At 40.6% G+C, this 27,710-nt stretch overlaps 1 protein-coding gene across 7 annotated transcripts in view; it reads left to right on the top strand.

Annotated features, from left to right (window-relative positions):
- LOC135709734 (transient receptor potential-gamma protein-like) overlaps nucleotides 1-27,710 on the top strand; it is a 330,483-nt gene that overhangs the window by 257,097 nt on the left and 45,676 nt on the right. For all 7 annotated transcript variants that reach the window (XM_065232109.1, XM_065232110.1, XM_065232111.1 and 4 more), the window contains 6 exons: nucleotides 3,197-3,471; nucleotides 17,674-17,804; nucleotides 17,911-18,148; nucleotides 18,236-18,378; nucleotides 19,427-19,616; nucleotides 19,678-19,860. In XM_065232109.1, coding sequence (XP_065088181.1) covers nucleotides 3,232-3,471; nucleotides 17,674-17,804; nucleotides 17,911-18,148; nucleotides 18,236-18,378; nucleotides 19,427-19,616; nucleotides 19,678-19,860 — 1,125 coding nt within the window. In that variant the 5' untranslated portion in view covers nucleotides 3,197-3,231. The remainder of the gene's footprint in view (nucleotides 1-3,196; nucleotides 3,472-17,673; nucleotides 17,805-17,910; nucleotides 18,149-18,235; nucleotides 18,379-19,426; nucleotides 19,617-19,677; nucleotides 19,861-27,710) is intronic.

The raw sequence follows: 27,710 nt of genomic DNA, 5'->3' as shown, positions 1-27,710 counted from the left end.
GAACAGTGAGCGGTTCTCCAAACTAATTCGGACAATGACCTGCTCGAGGTGGTCACAGTTTTCCAACGAAACCAAGGAGAAAGGGTGCACAAATTTGACTGCTATGAGTGTACCACCTCCCTTGGACTACTGACTGGAAGATTCATTGCGGTCACAGCGGAATATTTAGTAGTCCATCAAAAGTTCATATGATAGCCTCCTGTGTGGAAAATTGGCGTGTTTTATCATGGACAACAAGACGCTTGCGGGAGACCAATACTACACAGTTCGTGATGATCAGGAAGTGGACGATGCCGATAAGTCATTTTTTACCGAAACATTTGGTGACAAGGCCATGGTTTATTGATGATGTTGATGGTAATGGTCACAGCCACGCTGGAGAATGTTTCCCACATCATTTTTTGAGAGGGTATTGTTTACACTGTATTTTTATCGCTGTCAGTTTTTCGAAAGTTGAAAAAAATGACGTCACCCGAAAAGCAACGTCGCGAATTGATTTCGCGCAAGCACCTGGAAAATCTTCAACTCTCTCATCGGGACATCGGAAAACAACTCGGAATCGTGCAGTCAACGGTGAGTCGTGTGATTAAACGTTACTAAAAAACTCTGAGCATCGAACGGAAGGAGAAATGCGGTCAGAATAAATGTTCTATTAGTGATCAGGATCACAAGCGTGTCGTGAAAGTGTTTAAGCGAAATCCCAATGCTTGGGTCAGCGATGTGGCCAAAAAGTTGAATCTGTCCAAGTCTTTCATTCAGAGAGCCAAAGACCGAGAGACGAAGCCAACGGGTCACCGAAGGACATGAACCCCTCCAACGCACCGGAACTAAGGCCCAACGAAAAATACTGGGCTATTATGAAGCAGGCACTACGGAAGCATGCCAAAGAGTTTAAATCTGAGGAAGACATGAAGAAAAAGTGGGTTTCCGTACAGAAGAAGCTGCAGCCAGATGCTTTACAGAACCTAATGAGTGGAGTTAAGCGTAAGGTGCAAGCGTACGGTTATGGTATTGAAGTTGAATGGAATTAATATGCCAAAAGCTTACTAATGGGTTACATTTTATTGTCTGAAAGATTGAAAAGGATCGGTCAACTATCGTATGCGTGATAATGTTTGCACCATCGTACAAATAAGGTTCCCGTTTCACCTGTGCATACAATGCCTTGGTTTTCTTTGCATGCACGTAACCTATAGCTCATACCGTAGTAGGCTGTATATAAAAGAAAATGATTTACTTAGTTTGACAGTTGCACCATGGCAGCGTATTCGTGATTTGTCCCACGCGCAAATGTTGCAAAAAGACATTTCAATCGCCGTGGGAGTGGAAAAAAGGAAGATTCGGGTGAATCCAGTGCGTTCAATAAGGAAACTGGCAAAGGAACACGGGATCAGTGACTTTACGGCACGGAAGATCGCAAAGGAAGATTGCGAGGCGAAGTCGAGGGCACGGAAAAAAAACTCACATGATTACCAACCGCATCCGGGAGCTACGAGTCGAACGATGCAAGAAAATATCTTGAACTTCCTTAAGCGAAAAAATCCGGTAATCCTGTTCACCGACGAGAGCATGTTTACCGTCGATCCCGTATCAAATTCCAGAACCGACCGGTATATTAGTTCTCTTCCGGTAAAAGACGTGTATCTGACCAAGCATCCTGCTAGTGTTATGGTGTTTGGATTGGTGGCTTCCGATGGCAAAAAAATGGACCCGATGTTCATTCCAGAAGGCAAAAAGATCAACACGGAGGTCTACATCGGGATTTTAAGTAAGTATGTTCTTGCGTGGATCAAAGAACAGTACGGTCCGAAGCCAAATATTGTATTTTGACTTCGTGCCACACCTCGAACCGCACTCAGAAGTGATTGCAGGAACATCTTCCGTTCTGGGCGAAGGATATGTGGCCGCCATTCAGCCCCGATATTAATCCGCTGGATTACTCAATATGGCGCGTCATGAAGGCCAAGGCCTGTTCTAAATGCCACACGAGTACAGCAAGCCTCAGACAAACATTGACCCGTACCTGGAGAGAAATGGATCCAGACTACATTATTAGAATCTGCGTGCATTCCGGAAGCGTGTGGAGGCCGTATTTGAAGCAAGTGGAAACTCGATCGATGATTAACATAGTTTAAGACTCCTTGAATAAATAAAAAAAAAAAAAAAACTCAAAAACGGAATTTTTGAGAATTTTTTCAATTTTGACATTGCTCAATGGTGCAACGGTATGTAATTTTCTACAGCGTTTTTACCGTGATGCAACTTGATGTGGGACACCCTTTATATTACATGATATCAACTATACTCTGAACGTAGTATCATGTAATGAGTCAGGGTAGCCATGTAAGAATGTATGAGGAAGCTAATACTGTCTCCCGAAACCTTTTTTTTATTATTATTATTATAGTCACTTTAACACTCTTGGGCTTGGGTCATTCGTGACTAGTCTGGGAGTGAGATTTGAACTCGTGACTTTGGCGTGAGAGGTGTGGATGTTAACCACTACGCCGAAACTTTTATTTTACTTAACTTATGAATTGATTACACGCTTAAATAATAATGACACGAATGGTTTTGGTCACCTTTCGCAGCGGGAGAGGGTATTTCTGTTGCGTCTTTTCATAAATATATGGGAATTCGGGAAGTGAACCATATTGTTAATTTATAATATTTGGTTACTGGGTAGTCAAAATCACATAGTAAAATGTGATTGTCTGGTACTGTACTTATTTAAACTTTAAATTAGAAAGAATTGACTGTTTGTTTGTTGTTCATCTTCCTAACATTGTATCCTATGTTTACCTTTTAATATTTATCGATGTGTTTAGTTAGTAAACGTGTTAAACTCAATCGTGTTGATATAACATCCATTGTCATTCCCTTAATTTCCAGAGGGAGGAGGTATTGCAGTATAAAAGTTGATCTCCTTTCCAGATCTTCGACCATTCCGAATGAGTAGCACCTGTTTACAGTAGACAATATAACCCTATCCCACTACTAGTTCCATGCATCTTGACTTGTTTGTTTGAACTATTTAGTCGTTTGACCCGTTCCTTTACCTTTATAGCTGTTTACCGGTAGCTCATTCACAAACAATACACAAGCACAATGCAAACACTGTAACTAATCTCTGTCTTTCTTCTTCCCTGTAACTGCTGAACCGAAAAACCCGCACCCACGTTTTGCCACAACACAGAAAGTGGTGAAGAAAATGTGGGGCAAAACAACCCGATGGAAAGCACAATACTAAAAAGTAAACTGTTTGTGAAGAATGAGAAGACGGCAGCGCGCCGAACGTCGACTCCGGAGGGGATGACCCTGCGGACGCGTGGCGGTGATGATGCCTCGGAACCGACGGTTGCCGGCGGCGGTGGTGGTGGCGGGGGTGACAAGAAGGACACCAAGATAGATATTCCCCTGCCACAGTATATGCACCCGGCGGGGGAGAAATTCGCCGACAAACGAGTTAAGGTGAGTGGGATCTTTTGCATCAGTGTAATTCTTAGGTTCCTCGGAAAATGTGGCACTTGCAGCAGGAATGGTAAATGGTGATAAATGAAAAGATGGTCGCGATGATGATGATGATGATGATGATGTTGATGGTAATGGTCACAGCCACTGTGGAGAATGTTTCCCACATCATTTCCGCATTCGTTTATAATAATATTCAGCGTGACACGCCCAGATGCACGGAGCAGAGCATCCAAGGGATTTGTCATCGCTCTGTCGCAAGAACAAAACTGACGTTCACTTTTAAATTGTATTTGTTCAAACACTCGAAGCGTCCAAGAGAATGCAATGCACAACATAAATTTTCACTGCTGAAGGAAGTTGGAGATCTAAATTAAAGCATACATTATAAGAGAAAACCCATAACTCACTGTTGTTCAAACAAAAAATTTTAATTTTTCTCAACCAAAATTTGCAACTAATTTTATTCGAGACGAAATGCGAGAAAAACTTTTTTCTTCAAATACACAGCAAGCCACGTTTTCTAGGACAGAGCGAAAGCGTTGCTCCGGAAAATTAGATCAGCAAGCTCTGACTTCATCAAAGTCAAACATGATGTCTCCATAGCGCGAAGCAAATGAGTACAGGGGAGGTACAGTGAAAGGTACCAAGCGTACCTCTATCTTGCACTTTGTAGAACCGGCATCGCTGGGAGATTTTTGGGTAAACAAATGGTTTTTCATTTCTTGGTGGTCGTTTTTCTGAAGGTGATGAAATAATTTACGAGAAATTTATTTAAATCTTTTCCCAACAAGTCATTTTTCGGATACGCCAAACTGTATCAGACAGGCATAAGAAAGTTTAGAAGGGCTGGTAGTGGGAAGGGAGCTAGCCGCTTCGGGTATCTGAAACCGGGCGGAAAATAAACGATGATAAATTGCGGTTGATGTTTGTGGGTTTTGAGCTTCGAGTTGTACACATAGCCTACGACAATCAACAGAGCGGGAATGGAAGGAATTTTGAGGAGGCTGATTGTGGAGGTTTACGGCTAGCTTAGTTCTGGCAAAACCGCAGACTGATCCCGGTGCTTAGCTTGCCATTCAAAAACAGAGGAGATGTTTGGATTCCAGATGAGGAAGCAGAGAGATTCGAGAAATTCATGCCAGGAAAACCACTAGAAATTCGAGCATCCACATGGTTTGGTGTGTTAAACTATGCCGGGTGCTACAATTTTGTTGGTTTTTTAACCTCTTTGTAGATATTTATATTAATAAATCTGTCCACTCCTGGAAAAGAGTCAACAAATGTGTCCATTATAGGGGTAGTGGTTGGTATCTAGTTTCTATGGAGAATTTAGGTTGGATCAGTTTATGGTTGCTTTGATTGAATAATCTACTGATATGTCAGCCACACCATGGAAAGGATTATCTTTTATTACCGGGATGATTTTTGATGTAAAATTACCATGCAACAGGTTCATCGTCGAATTCAAAAACTTCGCTATAAGAGATCAAGACCAACCCGTTCAGTAGTATTGAGTGTCTTTGATACATTGCATACAAACTTCAAACGCATGTTTCACTGAATTTTTATAGCAATAAAATCAAGACCAATAAACATAGACCGACTTTGCCTGTTCAGAGGAAATTTTTCCATATAGTTCAATTTTTAACGATCCCTTTCGACAACAAATTATATTTCGCGATACCACCTCTGGCTCAATTGATCGCCAGCAGTCCCCTGTCTGTGCTATGCTGATGACAATACCGAAGGTCACATTTTTATGGACACTTAAAAGCTTACGTTCCTTTCGAAAAATTCCCACTTGCTTGTGGCTTCCAATGCACGACCCGGAAAGAATCTCCATTCGCCTTACTGGAGTGCGGTGCTCGGTATCATCGCCCACGACTCCGAGAGCTTTTACAGCTTCCGTTTTTCACACGCTCTTAACTTTGCGACTGAAATAACCAACCACGAGCCATGCTTGTGGGTATTTGGGTCAAAGGGGAAGCATCATCACAGATTCGTTATTTTTTGCCCCGCTACTACCATTTTTACCGTCATTACTGACAAATCAATGAGCTTGGCAACGGACGCGGAGGATAACTTCAGAAAATATTTACCATTCCACCGGCTACCCAAAAACTGTTTTACTGAACTCGCACCGGACTCCGCGAAAAATATGGATGCGCTGAGTTGGAATGAAAATTAAATCATCATACGGATGAATAATATAAAATATAATACAATTAAATTTGTTGGATTTTCCGGCGCCTAGAATTTTCTAATGGTTAATCCTGGAGAATCCATGGCTGAATATTTTAAAATATGAGTTGGTGGGTACGGCTGTGAATCCGGCTCTAAAGAGAAACTTAAATTTAGTTATAAAAGACAAATCCAAAAAAGGTCTTTGTTGAGAGGTCAACTGTGGAGGATAAAACAATCTGATTCCGGCTTAGTAGTAAATTTCCTTGATTTATACACCCCAACGTTTCAGCACTTGTTGTTGCCTTCCTCAGAGGAAACTGATAAAAGGGAGTTTATTATAATACTGTCAATTCAGAATAACATTATGTCGTCCTAAATCAGAGAAATTTATAGTTGAAATCCAAGAGAATCTCTGTAATTTGAAATAAAACTTTAACTATAGTTCCAAAAAAGTTCTAAGGAGTATTCGAAAGGAATTATTTGGAATATTCTTAAAATTTCCCAGGAGAATTCAAATTGAATTATTAGCAGAGCTTCAAAGCAATCGATCACATAGTAGATATATTTTGTAATGACGGAAAGTATTTAAGACAATAAGGCTGCGAATTTCTGAAGGTTTTTTAGAATTTGCATTTAAGGAAACCTCGTCTCTGTCGTGATTTCCGCCATTGTTAATCCCAAGGCAACTTAAAAGGTTATCAAAATCGGATTCTTTCTATTGGACTGGCGAAGAGGAGAAGGAGCTCCATTTTCTCAAGGACGAAGCTCTGACTGAAGTTTTGAAACTGGGTTTTTTCTCGAGTGACGATGAAACTGATCTTTTTGTACTTGGTTGGACTTGGGGCAGTATTAGTTAGTCTAATACGATCAAGACGGCATGCCTAGAATTATTTCATGCGCTTCAAAAGCTTTGACAGACTCGGAGAAGAAGTACCGGCAGTCCCAAAAGGCCATTGTGTGGGGAGTGGAGAGGTTTTCTTTTTATTTAACGAGTAAATCCTTTACCATTTGGATCTATTCCGAAGCGAATGAATTCATCTTTGGCGAGGGAAGAAAGGCTAGCAAACGTGCTATGTCTAGGCCTGAAGCATGGTCGTTGAGGCTTCAACCTTTCGATTTTACAACGAAGCGAGTTCTGGGCCATTTAAATGTGGTGGATGCTCTATATAGGCTGATCGACAAGGCACAAATAGATGTGCCCTTCGATGAGAGTGACAAGAAATACGTACTTTATGCTCTCGACGCAGGTTTGATGGATATCTCTTGGAGCGACATTGATATAGCTTCGGCTCTTTGGGAGTCAAAGTCTGACAATGTACTGGATCGTCACAACGGTAATGAACATGAAATTCTATCGACATTTGTGAGCAAGGGCTACGCGGACAACCGTAGTGGAGCTAAACCTTCCGACATCAAGGCCGGTGACAGGGTTGTAGTTGCGGTCGCAAAATCAAACAAAACTTATCCATTGTTTTCGAAGGAGAGGTACACTGTTTTGACTCGTGAAGGTGCCAAAGTCGTCGTTCAGAGCAGTCGGGGTTTACAGTATGCTAGAAACGTGCAGGACGTCAAACGAGCAATGGACTTCGAGGTAGCCGATGCAGATGCAAACGACAACTCTATTCCAAATCCGGATGCTGACGTGGGAGGTATGGGAGATGCAGAGTTGCACGAGATGTGGGTAAGTGCGGGTCCTCTGCGAGATGAGGTGTTTTCTGCTAAATATATGAGTCAACAAATGTCTGTGAGAACGACTGTCTCGCGTTGCTTTCCTCGGAAATTCAGTTAGCTTTAGCTAAGAAAGAGCAAATGGCTTCTGTCTTCTTGGATATTAAGGGGGCTTTTGATTCAGTATCCGTTGAAGTTCGTTCAGAGAAACTCCACGCTTGTGGATTGTCTCCATTAATGAATGATTTTTTGTACAATTTGCTGTCAGAAAAACATATGAGCTTTTCTCATGGAAACTCTACAGCTTTTCGATTTAGCTACATGGGTCTCCCCCAAGGCTCATGTTTAAGCCCCCTTTTGTACAATTTCTACGTTAGAGAAATTGACAATTGTCTTAGTGACAATTGCACGTTGAGACAACTTGCAGATGATGGCGTAGTGTCTATCACAGGGCCAAAAGAGGTTGACCTGCAAGGACCCTTACAGGATACCTTGGACAATTTGAGAAAACTGAGTTGGTCGTTTTTTCTAGGAAGCATAGCCCAGCACAACCGAAGCTTCAACTTTTGGGTAAACCGATCACTCATTCCATGTCTTTTAAATATCTCGGGGTCTGGTTCGATTCCAAATGCACCTGGAGATCTCACATTGAGTATCTGAGACGAAAATGCCAACTAAGGATCAATTGCCTTCGATCAATTACCGGAACGTGGTGGGGAGCCCATCCACAAGATCTTCTGACATTGTACCGGACAACGATTTGAGAGAATTTCTCTTGAAAATACGAGAGCTGCTTAGTACTTTATCCGTGCGCTCTTTCATCATCACCTTCGCGTGGGTCCCTTCGCATTGCTCAATTTTGGGCAATGAGTAGGCGGATTCACTTGCGAAGGTGGGCGCTATGGAAGGCGACATTTATGATCGACAAATCGCCTATAGTGAATTTTTCTCTAATTATCGTCAGCAGTCGCTCGTTAGCTGGCAACATCAATGGAGTGAAGGGAGCTTGGGACGATGGTTACATTCAATTATCCCTAAGGTGTCGAAGTTTGCATGGTTCAAAGGGTTGGACTTGAGTCGAGACTTCATACGCGTGATGTCTCGTCTCATGTCCAATCACTATTGTCTAAGCGCTCACTTGTTCCGTGTGGGGTTGGGAGACAGCAATCTCTGTGAATGTGGACAAGGTTACCAGGACGCTGATCACATCCTTTGGTCTTGTGCGGAGTATCGTGGAGTCAGATCACATTTTTATGATTCCCTTCGGGCTCGAGGTAAACAACCTAATGTTCCAGTTCGGGATATGTTGGCTAGACGCGATCTGGAGCTTATGAAACTCATATATGTTTACTCTAAGGATATTAACCTTAGATTGTAAGTTTGATTAACCTTGTGTTTAGTTTGTATTTTGTACGTGTGGGGGTTTTTTTTTCAATGTTTGTTTTCAAGATTAATAGAAATAATTTCATGCTTTAGGATTAATTAAATAGTTGTATCGTAAACCACATTTCAAACCTCCTTCTTCCCTTTTCCCATCCAAAAAATTGTAAATCTCCACTAACTTCGAGACAACCGCGAGTACTCGGTCCAGTTCCTTTAACTTTAAATTTAAGACAGTAATAATGTATAACGCAAAGGATAACTCGGCTCTGTAAAGTTTATTCGATTGAGCCTGTACAAATAAAGCGATTATAAAAAAAAATATCAGTGAGGCCGAAACGGAATATAAAACAACCTGAAAGGTGTAACATGTTTGTATATAGGATTTTACAGTATTAATTAACAAGAATACTTTTGTTTACTATGCAACATAGCAAAAAACCGAAGACAACAAATCAAGAAGACTGGAAACTCTTCCATATTCTCATATGAACGCTATGCGACAAGTACAATCGCGTCATCTACCGCTCAAAGATAAATGCTTCGAACGAATTAGAAAGCAAAGATTACATCCTCAGAAGAAAGGTTTGTTTATTTGCTCATTTTTCTGTGCGTTGCTTCCACCTTCACTCAAGCACAGCGCTATTGTATTTGTCGCTTGGATTCTGGAAAAGTTGCCAGTCTTCTTGACATGATGTCTTTGATAAAACGCAAGATTGGAGGTCAGCACTGTTTACAATTAAACAAAAGTAAAAAAAAATCTAAAAGTTAACATTTATTGTCGTTCTCCTAGATTCTCCTAACATCAATGGTAAATCAATAGTGTCGAATGTATCCAATTGATATTTTATTGTATATACAGCTATCCCCCGAAGAACGCGTTACTCACTGAGTTGCACCCACCGCTTTTTCTCGGCGGGGTTTCAACCAGCCGGTCTGATTTTTTGCATGTGAGTAGGGTCAATGGAGAACTAGTCACTCGCAGAAAATCAGAGCGCTTCGTTGAAAACCCACCGAGATAAAGCGGTGCGTGAAACTCAGTGGGTAACGCGTTCTTCGGGGGAAAGCTGTACATTTTAGCCTCCCTTAGGTCTGTGGGTAAATGCGCAGAGCTACAAAGCAAGGCCGTGCTGGTGGTGGCTGGGTTTAAATCTCGGTTCGGTGTAGGAATTTTTCAGGTTGATACTAACGCTTTATTAACCCCTGGCTCCGTTTAAAGGCCGTTTAATAATATAACTCAATTTGGAAGAGATAAGGCCAGGACGAGGATGTAGAGAATGGATGGAACTGGGCTAGTAAAGTTAAATAACGTTGGTTCGCTTTAAGAGTTCATTTAAATAGTTTTCATTTAGTGTGTAAACATTGGTACGAGGACAACCCTGTGACAGTGGGAAAATCAAAACAAAGCATCTCGTTCAGAGACTTTCTCGGCTCTATTTTTCTCTCACTCTCCCTCGTTTCCGCGTTATCGAGAGACGGTCCTGAACCGATGTCAATTATACAAGGTCTGGAATGTTGTGCTGCCGTGACATCGGCATTCGCTTGCTCAGCAATGTTTAAAATATTTTTGCTTCTAACACCAGCAAGCTACTTGTTGTTCAAGACGTTATATGATTGACATCGGTCCTGAACAGCTTGCCCAGGGTTCAGCGGGGTAGTTTTGAAAACGATCTTGAAAGGTGAAAAAACGAGGGGAGTGAGAGAGAAATAGAGCCGAGAAAGTTTCTGAACGGGAGGCTTTGTTTTGATTTTCCCACTGTCACAGGGTTGTCCTCGTAGCCTTGTTCCCACACTAAATGAAAACTATTTAAATGAACTCTTATGCTGGGTTTAGACTAGGCAAGTCAAATGATCAACTCAGTTGAATTCAATTGGCTTGAAAAGTTGAGCCTGATTCAACTTTTTTCAATTCAAGTGAGTTGATCAAGTCAGTTGAATGGCATGGTTTACACGTTCAATTCGCGTTCAAGTCAGTTGAATTCAACTGTCTTGATCAATTGACTTGCCCTGTCTAAACCCAGCTTTAAAGTGAACCAAAGTTATTTCACTTTACTAGCCCGGTTCCTTCTACAGTCTCTTGATGGGCAAGGCGAAAAAATCATAAAATATTGCACTGTGGTAGACTTTGAGTGGTAGAAATCGTCATTGGCGTAGCTAGAAAATTTATCTGGAGGGGGCCTAGAAGTAGCATTTTTTTTGCTAAGCTACGGTTAAATAAAAGCTCGCGAAGATGCTTGTTTTTGGGTAATTTTTTTCTGTTACCAACAATATCTCAATGTCATATTGAGCTTGCTTTTATTTTAATGGTGAAATAATAAATTTGATTATATTTGTTTCATAGCAATGATTGGGAACTAGATTGGGGGAGACTTAAAAGCTTACTGAATTTGAACAAGCAATGATCCTTTGTCCATGCTTTTTTTTAATGAAATCACATAGCGTCCGAATGTCAACAATTTTAGCATCTCAAGCTTAAAAAATGCTCAGAGTTAGGTAATTCCATGAATTTTGAAACTAGATTTTTTTAAGATTCTGATTATTTCATCATCACGGAGGCGAACCAGTCTCAGACTGAAAGCCTCCTAATAAAAAAAAACCTTGCCTAACTTATTTCATCATCAGTTAAATCTCAGACATAGGTATCAAAATTAAATTCTAGGAGTTTGGATTTTAAACATGGTTAAATGCCCACGGATTAAATTTCATACATTTAAAACTTAAACATGTTCAAGATTATGATTTAAAAATTTCGAAAAATATTGAAAAGTCTGGTTGTAATTAGTCATGATTCTGATATTTGAAGAGGAATGAAAGTAATAAAGCATTTTTTCAGAACATTTTTTTATTCGATGCATCGGGCTAACTAACTATCGGATTCAATCAAGATTTAACTTAAATTCTAATCGAAAGAAATGAGCTTTGTTTTGTAGCTTGTAAACTAATTCATCGAAACAAACATATTACTAATTCGGCAACGGTGAAATAATTGATTATACAGATGTTTTCTGCTCGATAGAACGGAAATGGATCATTACGACGAAGTAGCGCTCTATGAAATTGAAATTCTATTTTTTTGACGTAGGATTACGTATTTTGGCAACATATTGGGGTGCAATTTCAAAAATCCAAAATCGACCGCATTACGAAAAGAGGTCAGGTTTTGACCACATGTAACTCTGTCAATAACAGATGGATTTTAATTCTAAAAAAGCCAAACGATTGGAAATTTATCTACTAATCTGCTAAAATGAAAACTTTATTAATTATCAATAGGCCACTATTAAAAAAATACACAAATGTCCAACTGTTGAAATGGTGATCCAAATTATCACCAATTGCCTGCAAACAGCGCTTTACCTAAAACAGATTTCAAAATCGTATTCGATCATGTCTCCCTGAACGGTGCTTATTCAATCATCGTGTGTGGTGGTATCCGGTCGGTTGTCAGCAACAGCAGCAGCAGTGCTTTCGGTGCGTGGTTTTCAACATTGTACACAACGAAAAGCTGCTCGCAAGCAGTGAGCTACAGCCCATATAAACGTACATTTTCCGAAGAAGGAACCTCACCTCTACTGATCGGGATCCATCTTCGGGAGTCGCTCTGGGCCATATATGTCAAGCGCGTCACCCTCGTTCCAAACAATTTACAGCTTGCCAGCCTCATCCGTGTTGAACACCCTAATACAACCATCACGACAAAACGGTCCTTTTGTAGTCCTGCCACTATAAATTTGATAAAGAGTATTTTTTGACATTTGTCAAGGTCATCAATCGGATGTCGGTTCCCATATGTTAAAATGTAACATACCATATATTTTTAAGGCAACATTGGCAGTGCAATTTCAGAATCCAAAGTCGGTCGCGGCATGAAAGTGTTCTGATTATGATCCAAAGATGATGGATTTCAAATCATGATGACATTTTTCTACGAATCTGAGGATTTATCATTTTTCAAAATGTCACCATTGAAAATTGCACGAATGTGCAAGTGTTGCAATGATGATAAAATGGTCACCGATTGTCTGCAAAAATCGCTTTCCCTAACACAGATTTCAAAATTGAATTGCATCCGGTCTCAACGAACGCTGTTCATTCAATCACCGCGCAATGACCATGTCGAATAACCAGAAACACTTCGTAAGGTTTTCTGCAGGACGCTAGAAAAAGCAAATAAAAAAATCTTCAATTTATATGATTGATCGCGAATATCTCGCGATTGGAAATTTTTTAGCAAGAAATGGCTCCAATCAATTTTTGCTTTTTTTTATTTTCTATTGAATAAACCAAAAGTTCTGTGCGTTTTGTGGACAAAATGCGTAATTTTGACATCAGAAAACGAGGCGTTTTCGTGATGGGGATAGTGGTTTCCCTAACACAGTCGCCAAATATTGATTCCAAGCACTGAGCATGCCAGACTGTACCTATGTATTTTGTTGAAAATTATAAGCACCTCCTATCAAGCTTATTCATAGAAGAGGCTTAAAATTTGCATCAAAAAGCATAAACGTAGGTACCGTCCGGTAGGCTCAGATTCTGTGATTGATGTGTTTTCCCTAATACATATGTCAATTCCGTACCGCTATCATCTCCAAAAACATCGAGGACAAATTTCCACAGCATTGTTCTAAACTGGCTTCCAAGCTTCCAACCCATCGGTCCTTTTCAGGACCACAAATGACTGAATAAAGAGTTAAGTAAAGAGTAAGAGCTTGTATCCAAGACAAATCGTCCAGGATTGGCTTGTACTACATGGACATCACCAGAGCACCTTACAAACAGAACTCTCAAATTGCTTCCGAATTTCAACTTATCGAACTTTTTCACTGATAACGAGTTAATAAATAATTTAATATATAATTATAGTCGTGGGTCCGAGTGGGACATAAAAAAAAAACTATTTATTCACTTTAACTTAATTAATTACATCAAATCACTAAGACTAAACCGCGGGTTTAAGTCACTGAATGAAAATCGCAAACTAACTGAACTGAAAATTATCGAACTGGTCCTATTTAAAACATAAACATGCTGATGCTGCAGTCCGGTCGTCGTTCGATGGTGTGTCGTTGCGTGGCGTGTTGTCCGTCGTTAAGGTGCTGACGCGGTGGTTCTTCCATGTGCTTCGGAAATGCCTGGTGGTTGTTGCTAGGTGGATGCGGCATGCAAGTGTGGGTGATTGAGTGGTTTATTTCATAATTATATACTATTCTTTTGCTGTGACATCAAAACTACTATTCGTAATGCTACACGGGAAAAAATCCGTTCCCAAATTTGTCAACCTTGAGGCACGAATTTCGGAACAAGTCAATTTTTCGTTTACAAAACTTAACAAAACTTATGGAAACGGGAACCATGTTCCGCAAAATAAAAATAACGCCTGCGTAACGGCGCTCCATGCACCAGCCCAGCCATCTCTCTTCTCTTGAAAATCATGACTTAGTTCTCGTACTTATGATTGAAGTTCACGAATTTCGGTGATTCAGTTCACCAAAGCAGGAATATAGTTCATGGACTGTATTTGGACCGTGAATAAAGTTCATGAATATCGGAACAAAATGCACGAATTTAAACAACGAATCGTGAGAGTTTCTTTCTTCGGGATCTTCTCTTCAGTATTGAATTATACATGACGAATAGAAAAAGAAAGGCTCTGCGTTTATGGTACGCACAAATGAGTAAAGTACTTTATTTTTTTCATTACCCATATGAAATAAAAACGAATTTCTGAATCTATGAAAACGTTTGAGGTGTCACAATGCCATGAACTTTTGGAAGGATATCTTGAAAATGTCCGAGTCCTCTTGATGCTTGAAGTTCCTCCAATGAATTCCGTGGGTCACTTGTTGTATCTTGAATCAACTCATTGCAGTTTCCTTCCTCAAGAAGTTGGAGGCGCTTCGTTCAACAATAAGTGGCCTCTCGGATTCAATTTGCTGCTGCAACGTATCGGTCGTAAAGTTGCTCAGTTCCGACGGTTCAAGGAGTACATGTTCGACTGTATCAACTGATTGCAGCTAGCGCAGCAGCAGAGCGACAATTTCCTCTTTTCACTTAATTTTTGCACAGATTTTCACTTAACTTTTGCACATAACACTGAATGATGAATTCAAGATGAAAACCTTTTTCGCATGCGTTACACTAAAATGACAGTTGCCTGAACAACGTTCACGAAAGTAGAAACAAAAATCACACATAAGTCATGAATTTGAAGCAGTTGTTAGTTCACGTTGTCGTGATTTTTTGTTCTCGAAAATAGGTATGTTTTTTTTTGCGTGTACGTCAAATCTACGGTCGTGTTTTGGATACAACCTCTTACTTTTTTTTTCTCGAATCAATTGGGTTCGGTGAATTTAACTGCATGCAACATAGATAATTAATCACAGAATTGAGTGAAAAATTACAGCTGAGAATACCGTGCTTAGATGCTGAGTCGTTTTCAAGTAAATTTATGTGTAAAAGTTAAGCGGTCGCTTTGTAGAGTGAATCAATTAAAATCCCCTCATCCATTAATGCATGAGTTAGGTAAAGGAGCGTCTGTTTGACTAGTACTTTCGCATTGATGACCTTGCGCTCAATTTAAACTTCTATTATATTTTCACACGGCTGTTCTCTAGTGAGACTATCAACCTATCCTCGTCAGAACTTTCTCTAGTTAATAAATTATCACACTAAAGCTTCATGTTGATATTAGTATTAGCATTTTCAACCAATTTCACGTATAAAGTAACGAAAAACCACTTTGAATGTATCCTGAAGAATGTGGGCGTCTTAGTGGAATACCTGTATAATGAGAGAGAGAGAGAGAAGGATTAGTAATTTTCATTTAATTCCACTACCTTGTTTGCTTACCTTGACAGATACGCGTATTTCGTCTACAATGTGCAGACTTCTTCAGTGTCTTGTACTAAAGGGTGATACGGTCAAAATTTGGTCAATATCAACTTGACGTATTTCTTTCAATTTTGCATTTAAAAAACCTGAACACCCCTCATTTTGAAGGTGTGTGTGTGTAGAATGTTGCTCCTATTTTGATTTTGGAATTCACTCTTCAGTTGTCAAAATGCCGTCCAAGCAAGAAGAGCAGCGTATCAAAATTTTGCTCGCGCATCGCGAAAATCCGAGCTACTCGCACGCAAAGTTGGCAAAATCGCTCAAAGTTGCCAAATCAACCGTTACAAATGTAATTAAAGTGTTTGGGGAACGTTTGTCGACAGCCAGGAAGTCTGGATCGGGGGGAAATCGAAAACCGGAAGCCGCTGAGACGACAAAGAGAGTTGCCGGTAGTTTCAAGCGAAACCCTAACCTCTCTCTCCGAGATGCCGCAAATAAGCTGGGTGTATCGTCTACAACCGTGCATCGAGCCAAAAAACGAGCCGGACTATCGACTTACAAGAAGGTAGTGACTCCAAATCGCGATGATAAACAAAATACGACGGCCAAAGCGCGATCCCGGAGGCTGTACACGACGATGCTGACGAAGTTTGACTGCGTGGTAATGGACGACGAAACCTACGTCAAAGCCGACTACAAGCAGATTCCGGGACAGGAGTTTTATACGGCAAAAGGAAGGGGAAAGGTAGCAGATGTTTTCAAGCACATGAAACTGTCAAAGTTCGCAAAGAAATATCTGGTTTGGCAAGCCATCTGTACCTGTGGCTTGAAAAGCAGCATTTTCATAGCTTCCGGGACTGTCAACCAAGAAATTTACGTGAAAGAGTGTTTGAATAAACGTCTGCTGCCTTTCCTGAAGAAACACGGTTGTTCCGTACTGTTTTGGCCGGATTTGGCATCTTGCCATTACGGTAAAAAGGCCATGGAGTGGTACGCCGCCAACAACGTGCAGGTGGTTCCCAAGGACAAGAACCCTCCCAACACGCCAGAGCTCCGCCCAATTGAGAAATACTGGGCTATTGTCAAGCGGAACCTAAAGAAGACCAAAAAACTGCTAAGGGCGAGCAGCAGTTCAAGGCAAGGCAAAGGCTTTCTGCGGCGAAGAAGGTGGACAAGGTGGCTGTACAAAATCTGATGGCAGGGGTCAAGCGTAAGGCCCGGCAATTCGGATTTGGAAAAGCGGAAGCCTAACTGAATATTTTTCCTGAATTTTATACTAATTGAACTTGAAAAAGAAATTTAATTTGATTTTTTAAATAAACGATTTCACCGATTTACACGCGTTTTCCCTTGACCAAATTTTGACCGTATCACCCTTTAATACTCGACTCGAGTATTTAAAAAAATCACAAATTTAGGGTGAAATGAGGCAAAATGGACCACTTCTTGGGCCCGGCACTAGCTCCATTCGATTTACTATACGCTGCTTTTCAGTCAAAAATTATAGCGGCGATTGTACCCATATGAGCACACACTCAAAAATACACGGGCGGTACAGGATAAAACCAGCCCAATCGATTCGGCGATCAACTGTGGTATTTCAAGCTCGTTTTTTTAGTTGTCAGTGGCGGTTATCAATTTCGGTTGTCACAGCTGACGCCAATTGCTAATTATACTATGAATTGGTAATATATGGCCCTTTCTTTAAAATCACTATTAACAATTAACCTGCATTTCGATTTTTAAATGTCTGCTCATCGAACTCATGAACTGTTCATAAATTCAACGAATCCATTTGTAGATGAATAACATCACATAACTTATCCCTAATAGCCGCCGGTCCAACGATCACTATACTGTGTAATAACATTCATCAAACATTAGTCAAAAGTCAAATTATGATTGGAAACATCATCATGGCCATCATCGTCCTCGTCAACCAAACCAAAACTCAATCCTTCTGCTGGCCGAGTCGTGCCGTGGCCTTATGAGCAAATTTTACCACCTCAAACCACAACTGCAAACGTGTCGATTTCACCGGCATCGTGGCAGATGTTGCCAGTCTCGTGTTTCCGTGACTGGAATTTATTTGCCTACTATATTCTTTCCCTTTCACACAAATATTCCATCACACAGAGACACAGCATCCATGGCATGATGGAGGAAGAGAATGTCGTTCGACCGCACCAGGAGATAGCGGCCCTATCCCTGGAAGAGAAGAAATATCTGCTCGCCGTCGAACGAGGCGATGTCGCCAGCACCCGAAGGTATGCTTTTTGGTTAAACGATTTCGGTGCTTTCCACCAGAGCACGCAAATTGTACTTCATGACATTCACACTTTGCTCCTCGCTTTCTCTTCCGGTCCACAACAGGATACTGGAGAAGGCCAATGCTGAGGCACACATCAACATCAACTGTGTCGATCCGCTGGGGAGGTCCGCCCTGCTGATGGCCATCGACAACGAGAATCTCGAGATGGTGGAGTTGCTCATCAATCATCGGATGGACACTAAGGATGCCCTTCTGCACGCCATCTCGGAGGAGTTTGTCGAGGCGGTTGAAGTGCTGCTGGACCACGAAGATAGCAGCCACAAAAATGGGGATCCACATGTAAGTGTCCGGTGCAAATCCCGGAGGCGTCAGTCTGTGGCTGATGTGACTGATTTATGCTATTTTTTCGTTTCCGGTTCTGTTCAGAGTTGGGAAGCGCTACCACCGGATACGGCAACCTTCACACCGGATATTACACCACTCATTTTGGCGGCCCATCGAGACAACTATGAGATCATCAAAATTTTGCTGGATCGAGGAGCCACACTGCCGATGCCGCATGATGTCAGGTTATACCACGTTCACACTACAGCCTATATTACGTGCTATAGAGTATCTTGATATCAATCATCATACATATAATTTCCAGTGAAAACTAGATGAATCGATTCTAATATCATTTGAACTCATGACCTTCAGCGTGCACCTTGCCCGTCCCATGTTTATCATTACCTAGAAGTGAGATAATCCAACAATCCATCGAATGAAGTTGATTTCTAGAGTTCAAAGTTTATTTTCGTTAATCCGATTTCAATGGAACTAATTAATCAAAAATTTGCTGTTTGCTGAATTTCGCAGAACAGCCGTTAGCAATTAGCACATTCATCCTTTGTAAGCATTGCATCACTCTTACGTATCATCTGTCAGTGAGGGAAGTGCCTCTGACAACGAAGCTCTAGAAGGTCACGCCTAAGCTTTTAGAAATTTGTTTGCTCATTAGCAGCAAGCCACCTTGCAAATTTGGTGTTGAAGAATTTTCTCATTTTTACTCCCGTCTGTAACCATGACAACGACAAAGAGATGAAAACATTTTCAGACACAACTTGCGACCGTTTCAGAATTTTTTTCGTTCCAAATTGAAGTTGTCGACAGTGGGTCGACGATGGAAATTAAATCAACAACAACCCAGAACGGAAGGCCACCGAGTTGCAGGTCTTTGATTCTGGGAATTTTGTCGTCTCTGGTTTTGTGACTTCCGGCCTTGACGAAAGTAACGGGAAATAAAACGTCACCGAAAGACAGCGAGGATAAACGAGATTGACAAAATAAGAAGAAATATTCACCGGGACAAATCTTCTACATCGTCCCTCTCGTCCAGGTCGGGAAAGTTTTCTCATTTGGAATTTTCTCCCCTACTCCTCTCTGGAACGAGGACATTTTTTCCGCTGTGATTTCCGGCGCGACTTTTGTTTCCGAAGAAGTTTACTTCAAGCTGTTTTGGTTTGCATCCAGATTGATGTTTCTTCTTTTTATGGCACAAATCATGTTGAGAAAATCAATTCACATTTGAATAACACTGTATTTGTTTGTTTAATTTCCTTGTCAATACGTTGTCAGATGTGGATGCGATGATTGTGTAACTTCCCGGCAAGAGGACTCCCTAAGGCATTCTCGATCGCGGATCAATGCATATCGTGCCCTGGCCAGTCCTTCCCTGGTGGCCTTATCCTCGAAGGATCCCATTCTGACGGCATTCGAGCTGAGTTGGGAGCTGCGGCGGTTGAGCTTTCTCGAGCATGAGTTTAAGGTAATTTCCTTTTTATTTGATGTTTACTTGATTCAACACATTCATGACATATTGCTTGCAGAACGAGTATCAGGAACTGAGACGTCAGTGTCAGGATTTTGCCACCGCATTGTTGGATCACACACGGTCTTCCCACGAACTGGAAGTGCTGCTGAATCATGACCCCACGGGGCCGGCGTTCGAGCACGGTGACCGGATGCACCTCAATCGATTGAAGTTGGCGGTGAAATTGAGACAGAAAAAGGTAGGCTACTAGATTATACATTTTAATTCCGCCCAACAGCAATTCCAAATTTTTATATTTTATCTCTTTGAATTCAACGAAACTTAGCATTATTGTTCACTAGGGGCTGTTCATAAACTACGTTGACAGTTTAGGGGGGAGGAGATTGGCAATTATCCAAGGCCCATACAAATTTTAAACTTATTGTATGGAATATTGTCTACGCAGGGGGAGGGGGGATCAATCATCAAAAAAACTGTCTACGTAGTTAATGAACAGCCCCCTAGGGGCAATGAGCCAAGTTTGTGCTGGAATTCGTAAAGTTTGAACAACCCCTTTTCAAAATAGTGTATTCGATGTCTTCAATAATTTATAGCGTGACTAGAAGAGCCTCTTCTAGTCGAAATGACGTCTGAGAAAAAATTGTAGCAGACTGGATTGTCTTTTTAGAAAAGAAAAACACACACACACACACACACACACACACACACACACACACACACACACACACACACACACACACACACACACACACAGAAAAAATATTACAAATTTTCGTCAAGAAAGAAAAAAAAAATGATAAAAACTTCAATAACGAAAAAAGTGCATTTTTTGATTTTATAACTACTTGGAAGCTTATCAAAACTGCTAACTTTTCTGAAATGAACGCAATGATCACTTCAAAATTGATCAACATCTTAGAACATATACTTTTGGTCAAATGTTTAGACATTTTTGTCTACTTTGGTAGACTCTATTTTAATGCTACTCAGTGACTGAGTAGAATGTTATTGCTTTCTTTCCTTATCTCACGGAAATGTTACTCAGTTGCAGTTCAAACGTGTGTTTACTCAGTAACTGAGTACCATTTCTGTGAGATAAAAAGGTAGAATTTAAATAGAGTGTATCCAGCTTTTTACGCTCGTGTGTAATAGAAATTGAATCACCCCTTTCTGACATATCACGATTTCCATTATAGCAAAGACCAAGATGGCCATGAATGAAGAAAATTGTCTGTAATTTGACAGTGCAAGCAAATCAAATCTGATTTCAATTTTGGTTGAGTCAATTACGTGCATTTTTTTTTTAAATCCTTGTTGGGAATTTTTATCACTGTGACCATTTTTCTGATGTATTGTGATGAATTTCATGCATTCTTTCATTATAATAATTATTCAGAACAAAAGTCTCATAATTTCTCAGACTGTAAAGTGTTGCGTGGATGGATGCCACGCAAAACATGACCAACAAAAAGTTTTTTTTTTTTATTTGTTTTCCGTCGATCTTGTTTACCGTACGGAGTACCAATACTACCGACGCCAGGGAGACAGCTCTCACACCTGGACCCTACCTATCGACCCATCAACTCATGAACCGGGGACCAACGGCTTTACTTCCCTTCCGAAGGAAGGCGTGATCAGAGATGTTATGCCTCAGAACATCCCGTCGACGCCGACTGGGATTGAACCCAGGCCTGCTGGGGTGAGACGTAATCACGCTTACCACTACATCACCGGCGCCGCTTTTCAAAAAGTGAGCTTTCGGTATTTTCGTGAAGTTCGAACGGTGCGTGATAATCAATCCTCTGACACGGCCATTGGTTCTTGAAGCTTCCGTCAGTGATAGCAGTGGCGTTGATGTCGGCATAATTTTAAGCTTCGTTCATACGTTCATACGCTGATGAGATCCACCCATTCAAGTTTGACCAATCGATTGCACAGTCATTGGTTTTTGAAGCCACCGTGAAACAAAGCATAAACGAAGCTGCAGCTTGCAGCTGCAGCTTGCAGCTCCCTAAGCCGAGAGCAGTGCGAGTATTCGATTCTGGCGGCCATTCACCTGGTCCAGCTTCATGTAGAGCGTCCGCTGCTGATCTTGAGTCACCATTTGTGCTTCTCAAATCTATCTCAACTCCCGAGCGTTGTAATTTTCGAACCAATTTTCCAAATCATCTCTCTGAAACTCGGGATTTCCTTTTGGTATTTTTCCTCTTGTAGTTCGAGCTTCTTCTGGTAGTCCTGATTTTCCTGGCTCAGTTTGGACTGGTCCTGATCTTGTGTAACCTCTTTGTTGGTCTGTCCGGGGGTATGCAGCGACGTGGTAGGAACATAGAGGTAACTCTAAGACCAGAAGGTCCCGAAGAAACGAGCTCAATTTTTTGGCTCAGCTCTGGTACTATCTTCGGTCCCAAGCTAATCGATTCACCCCTCGAAACATAGGAAAATCCACGAACCCCTCATTTTATCTGTCAAACTTTCATAGCGAATCAAAACAAACATAGTGTAGTACTGGAATTTCGACTAGAATGGGATACGTTACTCGATTTGCTTGGGACCAATAGGCTAGTCAAGTAGTGAGCCAATTTAGTTTCGTTAGTTTCGAATTGATTGTTGGCAGGAATGTTGAATAGTTAATTTTTAACTTGTCTACTGCAGATTCAGCAACCCATTTCAGAATGCCTGGTAATTCACGTCCATTCCGAGGTTACTTTCACATACAATAAGCCCCGCATGTAAACACTACCGTTATCATATGAATAATGGTACTGCAAACACACTTTCAGATTTCGAAATGTGATGTTTCGAAATCTGGCGCGTATTTAGTATTATATGGAAATACGCATTTATGATTGATTATAATCAGATGGATCTCACCAAATTCTGCATCCAAAAAGGGACCGGTTTGTTCACTAGCGGTAATCGAAAAAATCTTCTGTTTTTTCAACCCAACACGACATTTTAAATCACATTCGAAGTTTTTCATTTGCACCGAATTTTTGCTTGACACCTCATTCGCGTGCATCCTCCGGAAGGCAGAACGCCAGCACCAAGAAAAGAAAAAAAAAAATACCCGGTAAAACTCTTCTTGGGAGGGAGGCAAAGCATCAAAAACAAGCGAAATGAAAAAACCGACGCGACACCACAGCAACACACCTACTCGAAACAAATTCTTGTCCCAGATTTTTCACGTTAATTACAATATCACTAAAAAAACAGATGAAATCAGCGCCAGCGAAAACAAAACCAACCGTTCGTGGGCAGAGCCTACTTCGTTTTTCTTGAATACTTTTCAAATGTAGATACTAAAATGTAATTATATTTTAGTTTTAAATCATCGAATATTCACAATTTTGATGAGCAGTGCTGTAGGAATTTTCTTTTGTATGCTTCTAAAAATGACGTCTAGATTTTTTTGTCATGCATTTTCTCAGAATTATCCCAAAATTCCTCCAGACTTCTTCAGCATTCCCTAGATTATTGCGATTCTCTCTGGGATTGTCAACGATCTGTCAAGTCAAGTCTAGAGCAACATGTGAGAAGGACTGTAAAAAGAAATGTAGTAATGGCTTTAAAAGTTGATTTCTCGTGGATTTAGACTCATTCAAGCAAACTTGAGAGAGTAAGATCAGATGGTGTAGTTAGTTTACGTGGGCTCGTGGTAAATCGTGAGCATCCAACATTTAAAGTAATTGTTTACATTCGGCACAAAGACCCTTATCACATGTTGCTCTAGAAGTCAAAGTTCGCACACTTAAAAAAATTTCACACGTCATTATCATGTGTCTTCCACTTAATTGAGCACTTATTGTGACACACATCCATATCATGAATCTTATGCTGTGAACCAGGTCTCAATACCAAGGGGCAAGTCAGCCGTACTCAGAGCAAATAGGGTAGAGAACTACTCCGGCCTAATCGCCCATTTTGGGCCTACCGAGCAGAAAACTTCAAATAAATCCATGATTTCAGAGTTAACAAGTCAATTATGCGTTTGGTACGATACTTTAGTTAATAAGGCCTGTACTTGAAAAAAATGCAACAGACAAAAGTGTTCGCCAAAAATTTATTTTAAGTCGGATTTTCTTGAAACTTTCCTTGCAATTTCCTTTCCATCGCTGAAAGCCCGCACCTTTCCATTTAGACCCCTCATTACATTTTGTGCAATGGTAGAGTCGACCTTTATGGTCACTTTCATCCATTCTTTCTTCAACTCCAGCAAAACATCTTGGACGATTTTCTAACTTTGGCCTTCATTATGGCCCAAAATCTTTCCACCGGACGAATCTCTGGTGAATTTGGGGGGTTGGCGGTTTTTGGTACAAAAACAACGTTATTGTCTTTGTACCAATCCAACATCGATCGCGCGTAATGCCAAAATAATGTCTCGCCTCCGTGGGACCGCAGGAAGGGCAACAGACGCTTCTGGAGCCACTCGGTGCGGTAAATTTCGCTGTTGATGGTACCCATTATGATGTACGGTTTACTCAGTTTATCGCATTGGCACATGGCCTGCCAGAGCAAGTATTTTTTGGCGAATTTGTCCACTTTCTTCTTCTTTATGTCTTCCGAAACATCAAACCGTGATTTGGCAACGTAGAACTCCAGCCCTGGTATCTGCTTTGCGTCTGCCTTGATGTAGGTTTCATCATCCATAACCACACACATCGGTTTCGTTAACCACTCTCGATACAGCTTCCTTGCGCGGGATTTGGCCACCGTGTTTTGCTGCTCACGCAGGTTTGGTGCCTTCCGGTCCTCAAATACACGAAGCTCAGCTCGTTTCATGGTTTGCTGAACGAACCAGGCGGAACACTTTGCCTTCAGAGCCGCGTCGCGAATCGAAAGGTGCGGATTACGCTTGAAATAATCCAACATCTTCCGGGCCTTTACAGGGTCAGCTGTCTTCGATTTTCTTCCACTTCCAGTCCGCCGCTCGGTCATCTGGGACTCCTTAAACGATTTTACCACCCAAGACATAGTTGTATGGCTGATTTCCAGTTGTCTTCCGATCCATGACGGCGCCCAAAATTCTCCGGCGATTTGCTTCTTGTTTCGATGACATCTCAATAACCACTGTACCGATTGTTATGAAATTTTGCACATGTAAACAATTAACTCCAAACTAGTTATACCCAGATTTTCATCAATTTTTACCCACGGATAAAAAATTTACACACGGATAAAAATTGTGCATTTTTTCGAGTACAAGCCTTAAGCTGCTGAACGAAGTAAATGAGAACGCGTGATATGAAGGTTTGCACCCATTATTCCCAAAAACAAAAGAAGCGCTCCGACCGAATCAATTTCTATTTTCATCCGATAGGCCGAAGTGAATTCATTGGCGTTTCAATGCGTTAGACCGATATTAGAATCCGTAGGCCGAGTTTGGCGTCAAGAAGCAGTGTTAGCTTTTGACAATATCTCAACGATTGGTTTCTCTTTATCAAATCTTACGGTACATACGGAAAGGTAAATAAATTTGGAAGCCATCAGTAACAGTAACATTCCGTTTGGTGCTAAACTGCGCTAGATTGAGAAAGACTAAGTGCGGTTGCGTTTAATAGGCCGGAAATAGGGTAGTTAACACTAGTTTTGCTGCGAGTAAATTTGAGCACCTCATAATAACTCAATACTAATCAAAGTACTCTAGCTTTTTTCAAAAAAAAAAAAAAAAAAAATACAAACCTTCAATGAAAAATTAAAACAGACTTCGTGGCGACGTTCCTTGTGTTTTTGAATATTACTTCTGTTTTCATCACCTATTTCTTTCACATAATTTGTGAAGAATGAGAAGGAAGTCAAATTCCGATGAATTTCCGTTTATGAGCCAATGATTTTGGCGTATGGGCACTATCCGTTCTTTAGCTAAAACGCAGTGTATTCCAATAAGAATTCCGGAGAATCTCAGGAGAGCTCAGTGCTAAACTTTTCCTGTCAGTTTAGTTCCGGGCAATGTCAATTTCGTCAGCTGAAGATCCTTATTGATGAACTCAATTCCTCATGCTACTCATGGGAATTTAGCAAAGTGAAAATGTTCCTCCTACCACTACTTGATACTCAGAAAAGCAGATACCGGCACCACAAGCCACAATCTTAAAACAGTACAGCTCGGTGACGGTATCCGTTAACTCAGACCTGGTGGTTGTCTTGAATCATCGTAACCACCCATACATTCTGTAACACCGATGTCCTGGACAGAATTATATAATTCAGCAAATTCCTCAACAGCACCACAAGTATCACATCCAGAAGAACTTAAGCAACAGTTTTCAGTAGCTTATGAAATTACTGTTGAAAAATATGACTGATTTCTACTCAAAAACCATGTTGCTATGTGTATTGGATGTTGATCAACGCAAGTTACTCAGAGTTGCTCACAGTTACTCAGAGACACTCAAAATTAACTCTGATTTTACTCATGATCAAAAGCTGTCTTGCCCCTTGCTATTGGTCCAAATTGTGACACACTTGGAGTCTATGTGCCTCACATGGTGGTATCAATAGCTACTTTATCGATTTCTACTTTACCGACTCCAAAATAGAATGGACAAATAGATAAACAAACCTACCAGAGGGCAGAGCTTACACATGCCTTTTTTAATCCTGGACTGTTGAGGTGTGCTACTGCCGATGTCTTCGTTCGATCTCAGTGGGCCACGGTTGTTCTCATATATGAGGCTGGTTGATAAGGATGAAGTCACAACTCATGGTTTAGATGTTTACCTTGCAGAACAAGGACTTGACGTAGCATTGAAATGCAAAACACTTCAAATCCATCTATTTTGAACAGTAGTGTGATTCAATGGGCAATACAATTAAAATGATAGAGAAAGATCATGAATATATCAAAGTTTCAAACACTAAAAACCATGGTGAAATACAGATAAAATTAATGTGATTGTGCATATGAAAAATCAAGCGTTTAAACACTTTGATCAGACGTGTGGATTGTTTTAAGTGTAGGGTCTAATCGGAACTGTAATGCATGGTCGATGAGATCGACTCAAAATTGAGTGGTTTTTCACTCAGAATCGCAAAAACGTACACGGTAAGAAAAAAAAAATACTCTAAATTAAGTTTAAAAAAACTCAACGTTTGGTTGTACTATTTGAGGTCCGCCGTTGAGTGAATCAGAAAAGTAGCGTTGGTAGAAATTAACTTATCTATAGAATCATAATAGATGAACTCAAATTTAAGTTTTTTTTGTGTTAATCATTGTTAAGCTAAAAACGTTAAATTTTGCATTATCGATTGATAAAGTTCTCCGTATTTGTTTAAAAGTTACGTGTTTGTAAATTGTGTTGCATAAAGTAATTACGAAGAACACCTTGAAAAAATTATCAATATATTACATTTAACTAAAACACGCAGCAATTCCATGTTAAAAAGAACTCAACTAACTGTTGAAAGTACTTAACCGTCATGTTTTTACCGTTGGGTAGTATTAACTTACTTTTGGATGAAAATCATAGCAACATACGCTGCGGTCGATGCTGTAATTTTGTTGTGCTCCATTGCCTCCATTTGTGCTGCATTAATCCTCGGATTCCATTGTGTAAAGAAATATTAATTTGTATCTTCTACTGTAAGTTTGCATCGACCATAAGCACCCAAAAAAGCTGAACATGATACACAGACAATTTGTTCTACTGCAAACGAGTGGTTGCGGAATTTAAAATGCGTTGTATTAATTTCAATTGACTTAAATAAATTCAATTTACCTTTGGTTGCCAAATATTCGTTGATTTGCATTCTAAAGAAAGGAAAATTATACAAATTTACTTCCAACGTAAATTTTACCAATTTAATTCGATTGATAAGTGGCGCCGGTGGTGTACTGGTAAGCGTGATTACCTATCACCTCAGCAGGCCTGGGTTCTATCAAAGATATCTAATTAACAAGATATCCCACTAATCAATTCCTCATACAAGCAAAGATATCTAATTAACAAGATATCCCACTAATCAATTCCTCATGGAAGGCATATAATTACCACCCGTATGTGATCGCAGTGCCATCTGTTGAGTGCACATTGAAACTGTTGGGAGTTCCCCGCCAACTTCACCACCTGTGCTCAATAACTGACAGGT

This window comes from Ochlerotatus camptorhynchus, unplaced genomic scaffold (genome assembly GCF_037179485.1).
Source record: "Ochlerotatus camptorhynchus isolate MF236.1 unplaced genomic scaffold, CSIRO-AGI_Acam_v1.1 ptg000363l, whole genome shotgun sequence".
NCBI classification, from domain to species: Eukaryota; Metazoa; Arthropoda; class Insecta; order Diptera; family Culicidae; genus Ochlerotatus; species Ochlerotatus camptorhynchus.
The sequence above is the reverse complement of the archived record's forward strand: the minus strand, read 5'-3'. Positions and strand labels throughout refer to the sequence as shown.